This window comes from Oncorhynchus mykiss, chromosome 17 (assembly GCF_013265735.2).
Source record: "Oncorhynchus mykiss isolate Arlee chromosome 17, USDA_OmykA_1.1, whole genome shotgun sequence".
Lineage (NCBI taxonomy): Eukaryota > Metazoa > Chordata > Actinopteri > Salmoniformes > Salmonidae > Oncorhynchus > Oncorhynchus mykiss.
The window spans coordinates 56,921,305-56,941,663 of record NC_048581.1 but is presented as its reverse complement, the minus strand read 5'-3'; the positions used below and the strand labels follow the sequence as shown (position 1 = coordinate 56,941,663).

The 20,359-nt window shown below is 41.4% G+C and overlaps 1 protein-coding gene across 1 annotated transcript in view; it reads right to left on the bottom strand.

The window, feature by feature from the left end:
- The window catches only part of syt6b (synaptotagmin VIb), a 45,180-nt gene extending 25,211 nt beyond the window's left edge, over window positions 1-19,969 (bottom strand). The window contains exon 1 of the mRNA XM_021568996.2: window positions 19,629-19,969. Within this exon, the coding sequence (XP_021424671.1) occupies window positions 19,629-19,794 (166 nt within the window). The 5' untranslated portion in view covers window positions 19,795-19,969. The remainder of the gene's footprint in view (window positions 1-19,628) is intronic.
- Window positions 19,970-20,359: the final 390 nt, after the last annotated feature.

Genomic DNA, 20,359 nt, shown 5'->3' with positions numbered 1-20,359 from the left:
ATATTACCTCAATTACCTCGACTAACCGATGCCCCCGCACATTGACTGTACCGGTACCCCATGTATATAGCCTCGCTACTGTTATTTTACTGCTGCTCTTTAATTATTTGTTACGTTTGTTTCTTCCTTTTTTGGGGGTATTTTTTCTTAAAACAGCATTGTCGGTTAAGGGTTTGTAAGTAAGCATTTCACTGTAAGGTCTACCTACACCTGTTGTATTCGGCGCATGTGACAAATACAATTTTATTTTATTTTGATTGTATAGACCATTCCCTATGCTTTTTGTCTATCTCTTCCTTGAAGTGTTCCTTTTGTCCATTGAAGCACTCTCTGTTCTGAGAGGGATGGCTACTGTTATATCACTTCCTGAAATGTTATTGGTTTATCTCTCTGTGTTGTTTGTGTTAGATCCCATTATTCAAAGATGTGTGTACAGGAAACAACAGGCTGATATGCTCGTGGCAATTTTAGGGTTGAATAAGGGAACACAGTCTGCATTAGCTATGCTAGTTATTGAACCAACCCTCATCTTATCTCTCCCCGCCTGCCCTCTGCTTCCCATTGCAGTGATACACTTCCCTTAGAACTGACCTCCCTCCTCACACCAATATCCACCCATTTTAGCTCTTGAGGCTTAAAGTGACAGTAACGCGATTGTAGTCCTAGGTATTATAAATGTCTTGAATATTGCGTAAGCCACCACCCGGGTATGTATCATTGACTGTTATTTATACTGGCAAAGTTGAAACCGAACATGGCCAATTGGTTTTAACTGTTATAACTGAAAGAAGATAACTGTATATTTTTTTTATAGTGTTGTCTGTTCCATTGCATTGCTCATGACCCAGCTCAATAGGTGGCCTTTCAGAAACCTGTGTCTTATGTACTGGTTGAGGTGTTTCCCCCCATTAAACGTAAACCTTGCCATAAATCGGACATCACACGCTTCCCTTTAGATGGCTTAATCCGTAAACATATCATAAAATCACTTTGCTGATTTTAAGCCACACTATTGGACAATTACATGGCCCTCACTGACCTATGGCTTTTGCCATCAGTGATGACAGAGATGGACAGGAGGTCATGACTTTGGTTATTTGTTGACAACATTCCATTGATTGATCTGAGCGGAAAAAGTTATTGATCAAGGAGCAACATTTTGATCAGCATAATAGTGTCTTAATCAGTGTGTAAAACCTCAGGTGTGTGAACTACACCAGGTGTGTTCAGACAGTCAACCAGATGCAGAAAGTCATCTTGACAGCTTAAAGAAAAACACAACTCAACATGACACTGTCAGTTCATTTAGATGTACTGTTATCTAAGATTTAGACTTACAGTTAGAGCAGGACAATAACCCTGCTGCAACAGGAAATGTGGATTATAATGAATGGACATTTTTGTAGGGATTGATACATTTTTATTAAGGGAAAATAAAGTCTGACATTTCAAAGTGGAAATTAGAAACTTCAGAAGCCTTTTTAGACCTCAAATACACTGCAAGTTTTACATTTCCTGCATTGCAGAAAAGTTATCCTGCGACAGGGTGATCAAATTAAGATCCTACATCTGCATATATAATCCCATAATCTTTCTTCCACTAAAAGACAGATCAGCAGCTGCTTCTAGCTGCACCCCGAGTGTGTAAACACTAAACAGAACCACGGCCCAACAACCATGTTAGCCAGTCAGGTCACCACCATGAGACCCCGGTCAGCAACATGTCACAGGGTCATCATTATTCATCAGACAGTGTGGCCTGAGTGGTGCTGATTGCCAGTGCTGTGATGCTGTGATTGCACCAGTGAGCATGGTCGGAGTCTCCACAGCTGATGACAGCCAGATGAACACTCATAGACTCCTGCATGTAGAGTTGCTGCATTCACTGAGAATGTGAATTTTGAATGTGGGTTTGTGTGTTTGCGATAGTGTTTGCACAGCACATAGATCCCACTGGGGCTGATGTGTTAATCTGGAGGTTCATTGAGGAGTGGGTTGGAGCCAGACCCATGCCGACTGACTGCAGTGCTGTGATTGTGAATGAACTCGACACACACACATGACATGCAATCGTCTCGCTCTAAGCAGCCCTTGAGCAGCAATGTAGCAATTGCTCATCAGACTGCAATATGTTTAATGCCCTTGAAGGGTAATGGATTGAGACACAGTTCAGTACAGTGAGATCAATACAAACACAGTGCGTAAGATGATACCATATGGACTTCTCACAGTACACTACACCAGTAATGCTTTGCTTACAGATGTTTAAAAGCAAAACATCAAAGGGTTTGAAAAGGAACACAGAAAAAAAAATCTTACTGCTTCTTTGTCACATTTGAAGTATGAAGATATTTTTTATTTTTTTGAATTTCTTGACTCTCACTGGGGAACAACAGGAGCACATCAGGGGCAACACACGACAGGGGCAACAGTGAGAAAGGACGGACTAAAACTGCTTACTCTGTGTTTCTTCAAAGTCCTATATTGTCCTGTTTCCATTTTTAAATCACATTTTTACCCAGTCGTTCTACTAATTCCCCCTAATATATCAACATTGTTATAATAGTACATCGACAAGCAGCTAATATCATGCAAAGTTACAGTGATAGCACTCACCGGTGATGAACACTCTCCTCTATCTCCCTCTTTGAATCTCTGTACAAGAGCTATGACTCTCTCTCTCTCACTTTCCCTCTCCCCCCCCGCCCCTCTCTCTCTCTCTCTCTCTCTCTCTTTGTTTCTTTCTCTGCCTCTCTCACTCTCACTCTGTCTCTCTCTCTCTCTCTTTCTCAGAGGATGCTCTTCCTCCCCTGCCTCCACACCCGAATGACCCTGTTTCTACTGGGACCCCGTTTCTATGGAGCTGTGAGCCATACAGTCAGCCAACCAACCAGCCAGCCATCCAGTGTACAGCCCTAGATGCTGTATGTATAGCCTATTGCAACTGCCCAGGGGCAGGTACTTCAGCCAAGCCTAGAGAGCAGTTACAAGCCTTTAATAAATAACCCATACAACTGATCCACGTGGTCATTACATATGCACTGGCTCCCTTGTTATATGCATTGGATGTATTTGGTTATTTTCTTATTATGTGGTGAGCAGGAAAAACACATGTTCATTCCTTTGATGTCCTAAAGAGAAAGAGTCTAACAAAAGAGAAAGGTGCATATGTTGGAGTGCATGCACACTAATGAAATATCCTCATGAATATCAAACACATCCGTGAAAGGGTGCCTCGGATATTACACCAGGGCTATTAAAAAAAACTGGAAGGAGGAGGAGAAAATCATCAAGCACAGAAATAGGGAGCAACTTGGAGGAGAGCAAAAAAGATAATGACCGTATCAATTGTATACACATGCTTATATAATCAGCAATGATTAGACGAACCAATGGGGACACTGTGCGTGCGGAACATGTATATGGTATGGTCTGTGAAGCGTGTAATGTGGCATTAACATGATTCTGAGCAGCAGCCTTCATTCTTTAGTCTTCTGCAGTTATTGTTATGTACACTAGTAGGTTCCACTGCCATGCAATCTTCCTGCTCTGGCTCTGCCTGCCTTTCTCTGCTTGTAGTGGAGATGTAAATGTACACTGTTCACACACTGAGGGCAGCCAGCTGATGACCCACAACAGTTATCAGGGAGTAGAGTGAGATGGGAAGGTGGGAGAGAGTGTCATGCTTCATTGGGATCCACAACAGATGAACTGATGCCGTCAGTTCTTTTTGCGTCAGCATGCAGTAGACACATGGTTGGAAGACTTCATCTGCTGCTCTCTCTTACAGTACCCGTCCAGGAGTGGTGTAAAGTACTTAAGTAAAAATACTTTAGAATAATACCTAAGTTGTTTTTTTGGGGGTATCTGTACTTTACTTTTTAGTGACCGGTATTTGCCGGTCATTCTGTTGTTGGGGTGTATTTTTTATTTTATTTTTACAATTTAACAATCATCAGCAAAGCATAACAATCATCAGCAAAGCATAACAATCATCAGCAAAGCATAACAATCATCAGCAAAGCATAACAATCATCAGCAAAGCATAACAATCATCAGCAAAGCATAACAATCATCAGCAAAGCATAACAATCATCAGCAAAGCATAACAATCATCAGCAAAGCATAACAATCATCAGCAAAGCATAACAATCATCAGCAAAGCATAACAATCATCAGCAAAGCATAACAATCATCAGCAAAGCATAACAATCATCAGCAAAGCATAACAATCATCAGCAAAGCATAACAATCCGAAAATGCCCAGTTATTCCCCACATACACAAAACAACCGGCTACATGGGAGCACATCATACAAGACCCTTCCCTCCCCCTCTCTGTCCCCTCACCCAGTATTAGTTTCAATGATTAACAAAAACAAAAATGAAACAGAATGTCCTTCACATCCAATGCTAGTAAATACATTTTTCAACCAAAAAAAACAAAAATATAATACTAAAAATACAATCGTGAATAATTATAATGGTAATAATAATGAGGCAGCTCAGGTGGGGCTGAAGGCTCTGGAAACTAATTAAAGTCCCCCCAGACGTCAAGAAATGCAAAGTGTTTATTACATAAATTGTACGTTATTTTTTCAGAATATAGAAAGTTAGTTATTTTAGCCACATCTGTTTGTTTGGCGAAGTGTTACTCTTCCATTTAAAAGCTGTGCATTTATTGGCTGCAATGACTGCCAGTTTAATAGATCTTGTTTTGTTACCAATATTAACTGGTAGAATGGGGTCATCTCCAAGAACAATAAGGGAAGGATCTTGTGGTACAGTCATATTAGTGACCTGTGATAAGATCTGAATGATGTCTTCTCAGTAATTGCCTTGTTCGGGGCAGGACAAAAACATATGCATAAGGGTGCCCACACCTGTTTTACTCCTTGGGCAACATATCGAATATATAGAATTTCTCTCTCTGGTGTAAAGTAGACCCTATGTAAAATATTGAATTGCATCAACTTGTGCCTTGTGTTCAATGAAAGACGCTGAGCATCTAAAAAGAGATTTTCCAATTTCTCAGCCTCAAACATGAGACCAAGGTCATTACGCAAGTCTTCAGAGCTTCGTCATTCCCCATCAGAGCTTGAAGACCAGAGTACATGTACAAAATGAAACCTTTTATAATATGCCATTTACAGGCAGTTTTATCCAAAGCAGCTTACAGTCACAGGAATCGAACCTACTACCCTGGCTTTACAAGAGCCATGCTCTAACCCCTTTCCTCTCCAGCCACAGTTTATAAGTTGTTGGAAGGATAAAAGTTAACCATCTCTATACAGATGACCAAAAGTTTAATTATTTTGCTGAACCATACAAATATAATACCATCTCTCAGGGCTTTGGATAACATGGGGTTATTATAGAAATGTGTTTGTTCATATACAGATCTATGCCCTCCTGTTTGTTTAAGGACTTCAGTCAATATGTTTAGAGTGTTTTTAATTAAAGGATTGCCTGTGAGACCTTTCAAAGCCTTAGGTGGGCTAATACAAGGTATAGATGCCAATGAACCAGGGGAAATACATGATTCCTCTGTCTCCAAGAGCGAGAATTTGCTCTTGTATCTTGTCATACCCACACTCTCTTTAACTGAGAGGCCCAGTAATACACCTGGAAGTCAGGTAGAGTAAGCCCACCTTCTGAATATGGTCTGCATAAGGATTTACAGTTCCACATAAATGAGGAGACCTTCCTGTTCAGTTGTTTGGAGAAAAAAACTATGAGAATAGGAAAGGGCAAACTTTGAAAAAGGTACAGGATTTTGGTAATAAGTTCATCTTTAAACAATTGACCCGCCCAATAAGAGAAATTGGTAAATCCCGCCATCTAGAAAAGCTGCTTTTTCACATACTTAATTACAATTTTTTGGAAGGAAAAACATTTCACTCATATTGTAATTAATTATAGGTCATATTTCATAGAAATCTGGAAACACTTGACAGTTACTTTAATGTATTTGGCCAATTTCACTATAAAGGTGTATTAGTGTAATGAAACACTGTTTGATTATGTTTGCCTATACTCTGACGAAAAAGAAAAAAGGTATTCACCTTATGCTTCACTATGTTCTTCCCAGCTGCGGCTGTTAGTTTCTCACCTCGAGCCTGAGCCTAAATCTCACACAGATCTCGAGGTGAGACATGATTGCTGCTGTGAAGTGACTAATATCTGCCTGCCAGAGTGAAAAAGTGATGCATTGCACCTAAAGCCAGTCTCACAGAGAGAGAAGCCGAGTATCTAGCTATCTGGCAGACGAAGGTCGTGGCTCGTGCTGAGCTGTAGTTTCAACCTGATGTACCTCCCGGCGGGGATCTTGGACGAGAAGGCTTATTTTGATGTAAATCAATGTGTAATTATGCATATACTCGTTTACATGTCCCAGGCTTTCCTATGCTGGGTCGATCCAGATGGCTGGTAGTAGAATGTGGAAGAAAATACAACTATGGGATTTTAATTGGCAATCTGTGTCACTTGGCCTTCGGCCTGAGAAGGCTACACAGGGGTTAACAGAAATCTACTTTAAGAAAAGGCAACTTCTGATTGCAATAACATCAGGGCTTGGTGTTTAATGATAATGGCTGAAATAAGCAGAATAAGGATACTTTGGAGGACCTATGTTTAATGTGTCTTGTACTGTAGCTCATTGTTAGGCCAGGTACAAGTCATTACACTCACTCCCTTAGGCTCAGCGAGATACAGTGCCTTGCGAAAGTATTCGGCCCCCTTGAACTTTGCGACCTTTTGCCACATTTCAGGCTTCAAACATAAAGATATAAAACTGTATTTTTTTGTGAAGAATCAACAACAAGTGGGACACAATCATGAAGTGGAACAACATTTATTGGATATTTCAAACTTTTTTAACAAACCAAAAACTGAAAAATTGGGCGTGCAAAATTATTCAGCCCCCTTAAGTTAATACTTTGTAGGGCCACCTTTTGCTGCGATTACAGCTGTAAGTCGCTTGGGGTATGTCTCTATCAGTTTTGCACATCGAGAGACTGACATTTTTTCCCATTCCTCCTTGCAAAACAGCTCGAGCTCAGTGAGGTTGGATGGAGAGCATTTGTGAACAGCAGTTTTCAGTTCTTTCCACAGATTCTCGATTGGATTCAGGTCTGGACTTTGACTTGGCCATTCCTGGATATGTTTATTTTTGAACCATTCCATTGTAGATTTTGCTTTATGTTTTGGATCATTGTCTTGTTGGAAGACAAATCTCCGTCCCAGTCTCAGGTCTTTTGCAGACTCCATCAGGTTTTCTTCCAGAATGGTCCTGTATTTGGCTCCATCCATCTTCCCATCAATTTTAACCATCTTCCCTGTCCCTGCTGAAGAAAAGCAGGCCCAAACCATGATGCTGCCACCACCATGTTTGACAGTGGGGATGGTGTGTTCAGCTGTGTTGCTTTTACGCCAAACATAACGTTTTGCATTGTTGCCAAAAAGTTCAATTTTGGTTTCATCTGACCAGAGCACCTTCTTCCACATGTTTGGTGTGTCTCCCAGGTGGCTTGTGGCAAACTTTAAACGACACTTTTTATGGATATCTTTAAGAAATGGCTTTCTTCTTGCCACTCTTCCATAAAGGCCAGATTTGTGCAATATACGACTGATTGTTGTTCTATGGACAGAGTCTCCCACCTCAGCTGTAGATCTCTGCAGTTCATCCAGAGTGATCATGGGCCTCTTGGCTGCATCTCTGATCAGTCTTCTCCTTGTATGAGCTGAAAGTTTAGAGGGACGGCCAGGTCTTGGTAGATTTGCAGTGGTCTGATACTCCTTCCATTTCAATATTATCGCTTGCACAGTGCTCCTTGGGATGTTTAAAGCTTGGGAAATCTTTTTGTATCCAAATCCGGCTTTAAACTTCTTCACAACAGTATCTCGGACCTGCCTGGTGTGTTCCTTGTTCTTCAAGATGCTCTCTGCGCTTTTAACGGACCTCTGAGACAATCACAGTGCAGGTGCATTTATACGGAGACTTGATTACACACAGGTGGATTGTATTTATCATCATTAGTCATTTAGGTCAACATTGGATCATTCAGAGATCCTCACTGAACTTCTGGAGAGAGTTTGCTGCACTGAAAGTAAAGGGGCTGAATAATTTTGCACCCCAATTTTTCAGTTTTTGATTTGTTAAAAAAGTTTGAAATATCCAATAAATGTCGTTCCACTTCATGATTGTGTCCCACTTGTTGTTGATTCTTCACAAAAAAAATAAAGTTTTATATCTTTATGTTTGATGCCTGAAATGTGGCAAAAGGTCGCAAAGTTCAAGGGGGCCGAATACTTTTGCAAGGCACTGTATCTAGTGAATTTACTGCCAGTAACCCAAGTTTAGTTATAGATGGAACCTAAATAGAAAGTGGAAATAAAGGGCTTGATTTATTCATCTGAGTTGAGCAGTGCCAATGACTGCCATGATTGAACGTAATTATGGATCTCCAGTGTCTCAGTAGCCAGACCTACACTGACACAACACACCTCATTAAGAAAATCCTGGTTTCCCACAGCCTCACTGCTTAAGGGGCTCATCCACTGCAGTAAAGGTTAAACCCCCATCCATTCTCCCATGCAGCCAAGTGGACTATAAAGAGAGTTCATGTAACACAAAGAGGGAGTGGGATGGAAAAGAGCTGGCTCACTCAGGCTCAGCACACAGATTACAGACAAAGCATGTCCACAGAATACTGATTGATCGGATGAGAGGAGGAAGTGTCTTTGAATTGGTACCCAGAGAACCCGCATTGTTGCTGTGATCTTTGTTTCCGAGCAGCGTGGTCTGTGTTATAAACCAAATCTTTCCCGCAGAGATGGAAGGTGGTGCAAGGATACAGTACTGTATTTGGAGGGCATCAACTACCACAGGGGAAATTATGGAGAGATTTCAGTGTCAACAGTGAATTCCATCATTTTGAATTTGCATTAGGACATTGAATTTGAAGTTCATATTTTGTATTAATTGAATTCATAAATTGACCTTGTATTTCATTATTTGAAATTGAATGTAATGAATATTGCATTCAGTTTTATATTAAATATGTATATATTCAGTTTCAATATGGTAGATATTGCATTCATTGTCTGTGTATTCAGATTCAGTTTTCTAATTCAGTTCTCTAAATTCCGATTCAAAACCAGAGACAACATCCTGGTGCTTTGCCAGCAAGGAATGGTAGAAGAGAACCGATAGAATCAAAGACTCTCCGTCTTAAACAGTATTTTCTTCCTATGAATTTGTCTCTAGTGTTTGAACTGTTTGGGCTACAAACAATTTTCTCCTTCCTGAAAGCTATGACTCTCTGGAACATGGTTGTGCCTTCTATTCCCCTCTATGATGCTCACAGGACATGTTACAATGGAGTGTGACAAACCCCACAACTTGACCCCTATAAGAAAATAGTTGAATAGCTCTGTCATAGCCCTTCTAATGATAGCTTTTTCACTCACTAATTAATCTTTCTCTTGTGACTGACTGGGTTCAAACCGGGTCACATGCATGTCACAAGACTGTGTAAGCCCACTTAGCTAAAGCCCATAGGGATTAGTCCAGGAAGCTAACAGTCCACTGGGCAAAAACTGGTTGACTCAAAGTTGTTTCCAAGTCATTTCAACCAATCAAATCAATATGATGATGTTGAAACAACTTCGAAAACTGATTGGATTTGCAAAAAGTAATTAACTTAAGGGCATTTCGTCTTTTTTACACCCAACTTTTAAACTAAATCCAATGACATGGAGATTTGTTGTTGTTGATTTCATGTTGAATTCAAGTTAGTTTACAACTCAACCAAATGCATATCAAAACAGATGTTAAACTGATGGCCGCGCCCAGTGGGAGACGTCTTCAAGTCTCCAGCAAGGTTACTCATCAAAAGAGCGTGGACCTCAGTTACATTTCACCCCCCTTTGACCTCTTACTCAGAGATCACGGCACCAATATAACTGACTGGGTTCTAAATCAGGCCTACTGCATAACAACATAACATAACAAACAGAAGCAGAAGGATCTGTGCACCCCATTTAATGAGAGTGCAACAGAGGTGGCTTGGTGATCCATTCATGTGATGAGCAACCTGAGACCTGAAGACGTGTTAGTTTGACTGATGGGGTTCTAACCCAGGTCTCCTATGCGCCAGACAATGCAAATGTTCAGGTCTCTGAGAAGTTACTCATCATGCAAGCGTGGTCCCCGAACCACCTGTGTTACACTTCACCCCACTTTGACCTCATCCTCGAAGAGACCGATCCAAGTCACAGAACCAATGCCTAGGCTTTAGCTCAGCAGGCAAAAAAAAAAGTCTTAACCCAATCAGTCACATGCTACCTGTATAATGATGTCTTCAGGTCTCAGGCAAGGTTCTCATCACGTAAGCATGGCTCACCAAACCACTCTTTTGATGAGTGACCTTGCTGGATCTTGAAGACTTGTGTAGCAGATGGGAATATGTGAAACTCACTCCTCAGCCTGATGTTTCGCCCCTTGCGCAATTGAAGAATGAATTTTTTAAAAGTGTGATGGGTTGGAACGCTTCAGGAGGGCGGTCACGTGTGTTTTTGAGGCAGAGGTCCTGAGTTTGAGTTGCACTCAGCTCAAATGCCAGGGCTGCTGTGGAGTGAGTTTCGGGGTGAATGTAGCAGATGGGAATCTATAAAACTCACTCATCAGCCTGAAGTGTTGCCCCTTGCGAAATTGAAGAAGGCTTTTTTTCAATAGCGCAGTTGGTTGGAATGTTTCAGTAGGGTAGTCACGTGAATTTGCGAGGCAGAGGTCCCGAGTTCGAGTCTCGGTATGAGCTGAATCAGGGGGAAGCGGTACTCGCTAAGCAAGCAACGTGTCATCCTTCACATTAACTTCCTGAACTCATCTCTATAGGCTGTAGCTAAGTGGGCTAACACAGTATTGTGACATGAAGGAGACCTGGTGTGAACCCAGTCAGTCACAAGAGCAATAAATAAATAGGGAGAGGAAAAGCTATTCTGTGACAGGGCTATTCAACTACTGTATATTCTTATGGGGGCCAAATTGCAGTGTTTGTCACACTCCCTTTTAATGTGTGCTTAGTGTCCTGTAAGCACCATAGAGGGGGTCACAACCACATTCCAGAGAGTCTTGGCTTTCAGGAAAGGGGTCATAATAGCTTATAGCCCAAACAGTTCAAACTCTAGAGCCAAATTCATAGGAAGAAAATAAATTCAACATGCCACATTGGCTTCAGAAACCGCCAGAAACCTGTTTAACACAGAGAGCGTTTGATTCTATCTGTTCTCTTCTACCATTCGTTAATGCAGAGGTGGCACCCGAAGTTCAAAAGTGATGTGGCAAAAGAGCCAGAGACAACAACTTCAATGTACAACATATTCTGTAGTTTAGTGAACTACTATAGTGCTGCTGAGCGTTATGCAGAGAATGGTCACAATGTCTTTAAATATTAATTTCACTCTATACACAATGTTAAGCTGTGGACTTTGAAAAATCAAAAAGACGGACAGGTTTCAATGTAAAAAAGTATTTGAATTTATGGCGTGAAACCTATTATTTGTTCATCTGATTACAGTGTTCTCCTGCAATTATTAATTATTACATTTAACACTATACACAGTAGACTTTGTAACAACGTTTTTTTTTAAATGTCTAAGTCATAAAAGCACTGTTGTTCACCTGGCCCACCAGAGGTTGGTTCCCTGGCGCTCACTGTAGGGGCAGATTGCCTGTAAAATTGCTTGTATTTTCAAGTATTGACTTAAGGGTGTGAATACTTATGTAAATTTGATATTTCTCTATTTAATTTTCAAGAAATTTGTGAAAAACATTTAAAACATGTTTTCATTATGCCTTTATGGGGTATTGTGTGTAGATGTGTGACAAAAAATATATATATTTAAACCATTTTGAATTCAGGCTATAACACAACAAAATGTTGAATAAGTCAAGGGGTAAGAATACATTCTGAAGGCACTGTATATCAGTAGGTGTCACAATGAACTAGCTAGTTAAAAAAGTCTGACGCCATAATGGCTACCAGTCTCTGTATTTGTGAAAGTTATGGTGCCACATCAATTCTCTTGTTCTGCATTACCCATCCATCTCTTTTGGCTGGACAAATATGTTCATATTGTCTGTGTAGACTGCTCTGTGGTGGAATTTATAGTTTTTTTTTACTTTTAAGACTTGCAGTTGAAATAAAATAATATGTCAACATTACTGAACTAACAAACTGGCTGACTAACCATTCAGCAACTTACCCGTTGGCCTTAGGTAGCAGCAACATTAGCTGCCTGCCGCATGTTTGCATCAAACTAGCTAGTTAATGTTAGCTATAGCTAGGCTACTAAAGCTAACATTCGTAGTTTTGTTAGCTAGCTATAGATTGGATCATTCTAGCTAGTTCTAGAGGACGACTAAACTGCTTTTATTAACTGCTTTTATTGACATACCTTGTTTTCCATTAAATGTGTGTTGTCTCTCTCATGAGGCAGGAAACCAGGTAGGCAGGAGAGGAGCGTGAGCAAAGAAAGAAACCAAGTCAAACAATGAGGTGCTTGTGCAACCAAACGTAGTTGTTGAAAGGCAGGGTTGATGAGGCTCTGTAGGCTGTAGCTATTATAGCACTGTGACTGACAAATGAACCCACCACAGTGAGTGTGGGGTTTACCGCTTGAAATCCCAGGGACAGGGTTGTATTCACAAAACAAAACAAAGGCAAATGGGCTGAAATTGGGGAAGGTATGTCAACGTGTCAAATAAGAAACGCCTGCTTTCTTTTCCTTTACAAAACATGTTATATATATTTTTTTACATTTTTCTATGACATATGAATATGTGAATATGTCTGGCAAATTAATATGAATATTGAATATGTCTGGCAAACGCATTCAATGCTTCTGCTTTGAAAGTGGTGTGGTGGTGCCACACCAGATTCCAATCTACTGGGGCAAATGCGGCTCTGCCTTGCTGGTAAGGATGTTGTCTCTGGTTTTGAATCTGAATTTAGAGAACTGAATTTGAAAACGGAATCTGAAGTTGAATATATGACATTTATATAAACTAGAAATTTGTCACGTATACTCCCTCTCCGGCCTCTAGGTCATCAGGCAGCTGATTATCCCGCACACCTGTCACCATCGTCTCGCGCACCTGCGCCTCATGACACTCACCTGGACTCCAGGTCAGTTCCCCAGCTCTGTTTCCCGCTTCTGCATTTATTGTTTTTTGCCTGTATTATTAGTTTGCTGATGCTGTTCCTGTCTCGTTCCATGTCCGTTCTTTATTAAATGTTTGACTCCCCGTACCTGCTTCGTCTCTCCAGCGTCATTCCATGTGACAATGTCGGTGACAATGTTGTTTGTGTTTCATGTTCATTGTTTCTTTTATATATTAAAACACTCACTCCCTGAACTTGCTTCCCGACTCTCAGCGCACTCGTTACAAAATTATAGTTTGTAAACTTGATACACAGATAATGCAATGTCTAACATATTGAAACTGAATATATAGTAAATATTGAATGTAAATATTAAATTAAATAGAAATTGCATTTTAAAATGAATGCAATATTCATTCAATTCAGTTTGAAATCATGAAATACAAGTTCAATTTATGAATTCAACGAAAAAAATGTGTGCATTTTCAAAATGATGGAATTCAAATACAATTTCTGTTGGCACTGAAATCCCTCCATAGAAGATTATTTTCATTTCTCCAACCATGACTCCTCAGTTTCCACTGTTCTTTATTTTTTACTGTCTTTAATTGTATTATTTTAGTCAGTGGGTTGGACTTTCCCCCATCCCATTCCGTTTCCCCTCCTCTCTACGATTTCCAATAATATAACCACTGACAAGGCTGTTGCATCACTACTGGGAATACAACACATGCTTCCCTTCGGGATCATTATACACACATCATTGAGGGTCACCTTGGGAGAGACTAAGGGAAGTTACCTAATATGTCACATTTATGTTCAATAATATACGTATTTGCTTGTATTGAGTGTAAGATTGTGTTATATCATGACATGTGTTGACCCGAGGTTCAAGGCTCGTATTGATCGTGTTAATGTATCTGTGAGCCATGTTCGCTGCTGAGCAGGCTCTAGGAAATGTGTCTATTAGAGGCCTCTGGGTCGTATTCATTAGGTTGCTGTTAACTTTTTCTACTGTGTGCATTAATGCATATGAACATGATGCAGTATACATGTGTCAGTTTCTAGTAGAATATCCAGGCTTCATTAGAATGTATGCTTTGGTTACCAAGTCATCCCCACCCCCACAGCAATACAGCCCTAATTGGCCAGTAGCACATGGTCATAGATAGGAAATAAGTCAGTTGATAGGAATATGTCCAGTTGAAATTAGTAAGTTCTGTGTGGAAGGGTATCTCCATTGTCGAGCATTGCATTTTTCAGGGAAACGAATAACACGATTAGCTAGGAAACCACAGTAAATGTCATATTGATTCCACAGTATTTAAAATCAGGATATTTACAACCAATTTCAAATGTCAACAACAGGAATCCTTTCAACACTAGGCTACTTAAGTTTTATACATGTACAAATATAGATTTGTACAATAGATTTTAAAGTTACAACAAGCCTCCTCATTATAACAATGTAACTCTCGTATAACATACATGAGTGCAAAACCTACACCGTTCGTTTCCCCACACACTTAGCAGTTGATGAAAACACTCTGGGAAATATTTTCTCTCTCTTATTGAGCTGGCTGGCTTTTGAGAGGCAATAAAAGTGTCAGAATCCCCATCTCCTCCACAGACTCGACAATGTCTATGAGCCATGTTAACCTCCATCTGCTGCAGCTTAGCAGAAGAGAAATTTAACACGATCAAGGATAAAATGTCAGAGAACCATTTGCCATGCAGCCCTAGGCCCAAAATTTGATTTCTGGTATCAGTCAATTTGGTTGTACCTTCTCCACCCTGCCCCAAGCACCCCCTTCCTCTCATCTTCTGTCCCTTCCCTAGTCTTTCCCCCTCTTTCTTCACTTCCTCTCTCTCTCGCTCGCTCCATCCCTCCTTCGCCTTCCACCAGAAAGGCTTATTATTCAATTTACCTCTGAGACTGACCGGCTGGTCTCAGGCTTTTCTTCAATTGTCCTTTTGCTTTCTTCCCAAAGATAGCCTGAGGTCCTAAATGGTGTAAAAAATAAAATTTAAATTAAAACAAAGCAAGCACAATATTTTCCTGTATATTTGGAGCAATGTAAAAAAAAAAAATGCAGTCATCAGGGCTAAGATACTTCAAAGGTCTCGCCGGTGAATACTGAGCACTGTTGTCTCATTCTCATTACAGATCTGTTTGTGAGACATAATGCACTCACAATGACACAGAACTCCCTGGCCAGTGTGGATATCTGAGCATAGGCATATCTGATATCTGACATACTCATATGACAGTCCTCATCTTGCTGCAAAAGTAAGCATGGCACATCCACATCCCTTCCTCTGAGCATTACACATCCCCATCCCTTCCTCTGAGCGTTACACATCCCCATCCCTTCCTCTGAGCATTACACATCCCCATCCCTTCCTGTCAGCATTACACATCCCCATCCCTTCCTGTCAGCATTACACATCCCCATCCCTTCCTGTCAGCATTACACATCCCTTCCTGTAAGCATTAAACATCCGCATCCCTTCCTCTGAGCATTACACATCCCCATCCCTTCCTGTCAGCATTACATATCCCTTCCTGTCAGCATTACATATCCCTTCCTGTCAGCATTACACATCCCTTCCTGTAAGCATTACACATCCCTTCCTGTCAGCATTACACATCTGCATCCCTTCCTGTCAGCATTACACATCCCTTCCTGTCAGCATTACACATCCCTTCCTGTCAGCATTACACATCCCTTCCTGTCAGCATTACACATCCGCATCCCTTCCTGTCAGCATTACGCATCCCTTCCTGTCAGCATTACGCATCCCTTCCTGTAAGCATTACACATCCCTTCCTGTCAGCATTATACATCCGCATCTCTTCCTGTCAGCATTACACATCCCTTCCTGTCAGCATTACACATCCCTTCCTGTCAGCATTACACATCCCTTCCTGTCAGCATTACACATCCCTTCCTGTAAGCATTACACATCCATATCCCTTTCTCTGTCAGCATTACACATCCGCATCCCTTTCTCTGTCAGCATTACACATCCGCATCCCTTTCTCTGTCAGCATTACACATCCCTTCCTGTCAGCATTACACATCCGCATCCCTTTCTCTGTCAGCATTACACATCCCCATCTCTTTCCCTGTAAGCATTACATTTCTGATTTTTCAATTTTAGTAATTTATAGTTGCTCTTATCCAGAGCAAGTTAGTGCCTTCATCTTAAGATAGCTAAGTGGGACAACCACATATCACAGGCATAGTAAATAAATTTTTCCTCAATAAAGTCATTACACATCCATATCCCTTCCTGTAAGCATTCAGCATTTTCCTTGATCATCACATTCACAACACAAGGTATGATATCAAAGCCTAGCATTTTGGGTAGCAAAACAACAATCCACTTGGCTGCCAGCTCATTTCTCCCAGTGCTCAGCTATAATTCAGCATTAATAGTAAAGCATTTCTACTGACACTCCACACAATCCTTTAGTCTACAAGGCTTTTTAAAAAATCACATTCTGTAAGTGGGCTTTTACCCACTGGGCTTTTGTGTCACCTCAACCAAAGCCCCTCTAAAATCCATACCTGGAATACAAAAGTAGCTAACTATCGGCTTAGGGTGCCCAACCAGGTGTGAGCCATACAATCCATGCCATTGACATGACTTGCAAGCAGAGCCTCAGTCAGCTGAATTATTTATATGTGGCTCAATAGGCCTGCTGCCTAACTTCGCTTTAATAATCCCCCATGTATTACAGAGACTAGACTACTCCACAACAGTCTCCCACGACCTGTACACGCTGTATGAATGCTATTTTCTCTGCTAACGTACTCTCAGCCCAGCTGCTTTATTTATTCATGGTAACATATTGCAGCAGCAGTGGCAGTGGTAGGGAGCACACTCCACAGCTCTGCAGCTACAGCATCCTACAGCATCAGTTTCCAGACGCGTTTTACAACCAGAATGGGAAAACGAAAGAAAAGCGGTGGCGGTGCAGAGATGTTCTGATAAGAGGGCGGATGTTTATCCCTCCTCCTACCTTCTGTAGGATTTGTATTTCGTTCCTTCTCGTCGTCCATAACAGTTTTCATATAAACCCAGGCCTCTTTTCTCCTCCATTTTCCTCGGTCTCCGCTCTTGGTTATCCCTCCTCAGAGACAGGAAGTGATTGAACTAATGCTCCTAACGCTGGATCACACCATGACCTAATTTCACTGCTATAACAGCTAATGCAATAGAACATAATACAGATCCTCATAAGATACCGGAAAGCATATTACCATTAATTAATTATCACATTATTGAACAATCTGAATTATTGAGAAGATGTGCTTTAGCGGGAATTGGATTTGATCTGCACCAAGATGTATAAAGTCTATTCATCCAAACTGGCTCTATATCGAATACTTTTAAAACAAGAACAGAGAGAGATGTAGACAGAATCACAGAGAGAGAGAGAGAGAGAGAGAGAGAGAGAGAGAGAGAGAGAGAGAGAGAGAGAGAGAGAGAGAGAACAGCCTGGTTATCATGGTGACCTTTGGGTGAGAGGAGACAGACAACGCCATGATAGAATTCCTGTAATCCTCACAGCTTCTGCTCATTCAACATGCATGTGGCGCACAGCAGAAATAGAAAATGAACAAGCACATGGACCACAGCCATCTTTCCTTTTGATGTGACATTGTACAGAGTTAGTCTGCTTCATAGCACTACTTGTACTACACTACCTATGCTAATACTACTTTCCCCCATTGTCAAATAAAATTGCTGAATGGTTTTTGATAACCTACTAGACTCTCCTCACAGATGCTAACAGAGTGTGTGTGTGTGTGTGGGGGGGGGGGGGGGGGGGGGGGGAGCAGAACAAACTGAAGCAGCCAGTTTAGTTCATCTACATCCAACTCTGACATCCCCAACTGCCACTCCAAATCTGTAACCTTTGGATTTTGACAGCCGGTGTACAGCATTCTGCGGGGGCATTTGGGGACGCAGCGGCAGTCTTCTATTCATGTGGTATTACTACCTGTGGACTGGTGCACCCTGGTCTCTTCCTGGCTGAGCTGTGGGCGCTCACTTTCACAGACACAGCACAGCTCTTTAATTGGAGCACTATCAGCGTGAGCTAATGCCACTTCAATTACCTGCCCATAAACCCCATGGTTAAGACAGAGCAGCACTGCGGAGCCCACAGCTGACAGAGAGAGCAAAGAGAGTGAGAATGTCTGTGTGTTTGTGGCATCATTTGGAACTGGACACCAACGTGAATATATATATTTACACCAATATTGTGTAAAGGGAAAAGCAAGGCAAGGCAACTCCCATGATGACTAACGGGGTAATGCTAGTCAGTCAGTTTTCCCATGTCATAAAAGGCTTCCTAGAGTTGAATAGGATAAGTGTGTTGTAGGGAAAAAGTGACCCTAAGCTTAGTTCAGGGAAACATCCTATTTTATGATACTAGGATACAGGATACAATTATGGCAGAGAGAGGATTTCCAGATGATCTCCCCCGCATGTCTGAGAAACACACACAGGAAAATTTGATAGAGAAAAACAGATTTGGTTTGGAATCGTTGTCTGACAAGAGTGATTCCTGTTTGTTTACTAGTAACGTGGTGGCATTTGGTGACCCCTATGGTTCGGTGCTGGACGCTGTTGGCACTGAGTGGTTCGTGTGATTTCGCCAGCGACTAAATTCGGAGTGACAATCAGATTCTGAGTCTTGCTGTATGGCATGCTCTCATTAACATGACTCTGTCTTAACTTATAAATCACAAGAGGCTCCAGCATTGAAAACCGGCAGAGAGATTTCTCCGGCTATTCCATCATATCTGATTCTGAGATGCCCACTTTTCCATTCAGACTAGAGGAAAGGGTTACAGGGGTCATCAAAAGTTAATCTGCCATCAAGGAACAGTATGACATCAAGCCCATAGTAAACTATATGATAGAAAAAACATATTTCATCATCTACAATTCAATTTCATGTCACCTATTTCCCTGGGGAAATACATTATCTGTCAAAAAATATTTCTTTTTTTTTTTTTTCATTCCAGGATTATAGACTATCTTTCAAGGAACATATCTTTTCGATTTCAACAACTGTGCATTTTCTTTAAATAAATCACCCTCGCAACTGACAGATTCAACTTTACTTTCCTGCCATATTGCAGATAGACGCAATTAAGTCGAACAAAGTACCTTAGTTCAATTAGCCAACCAAGCCAACCTCTGAGTATCCCCCAGGTGAATATCCTGTCGGAAAGGAATGATAAATGACCTGCAATGGACCACTAACCAAAACATAGCAGTTAGTATGTTCAACACATCATATGAGTCACAACACAACAAACATATCAGTGGCCATGTTTAATACAGTTACTCACAGCACAACACAACACAACACAACACAACACAAACAAAAAGTAATGGCCGGAGGGAGGGAGGCTGTTTGTTGGGCTGTTGAGCATACCTGACCCTGCAGAGTTTGGGTTCTGGTTGGTGGCTAGCAGTGTGATGAAGTCCTGGCAGGTATTGGGCTGCAACAGTGGGCTGTCGTCCAGACAGAGGTCAATGATGAGGGCTACCGCCTTCTCACAGTACATATCATGGTCCTCTCTCTCCTCCGCAGAACTCATTCTCCTCTGTGAGCCTGAGTCCCACACAGTCTTTAGCTCTCATCCAGGACCAGAGAAGTAAAGTGGGGGAAAAGCTAAGGCAGAAGAGGGATGGTGATGGTGATGGTGCTGCATGAAAAATAGATGCAACTTCCCGCTCTCCTCTTATTCTTGCTCTCTCTTTGCCTCTCAGGCTCCTGGATGTACAGCCAGTCAGTGTCAGTATGTGTGTCTTTGTGGGTGTCTGTGTGTGCGTAAAAGAGAGTGTGTGGGAGGGGTCTTAATGAAGCAGTGGGACCCCCCAGGTATTCCCAGAGCAGGAGTGTTGCATCATACCATATGCATGCTGAGAAAAGAAGAGAACGAGAGAGGGCTGACCCTCACATGTGCTCTCTCTCTCTCTTTCTCTCTCTCTCTCTCAGCATGTGGTAGGATACAGTATGAATATAAAGGAGCGATTGCTCTAGCTCTCCTCCTCTTTTTGTCTTTAGAGGTCTTTCCACAGACTGTGCCTGTATTTATCTTATGCTCATGGGTACATAAATGTGCAGTATGTAGAAGACTGTACATATTACTGTATTGTTAC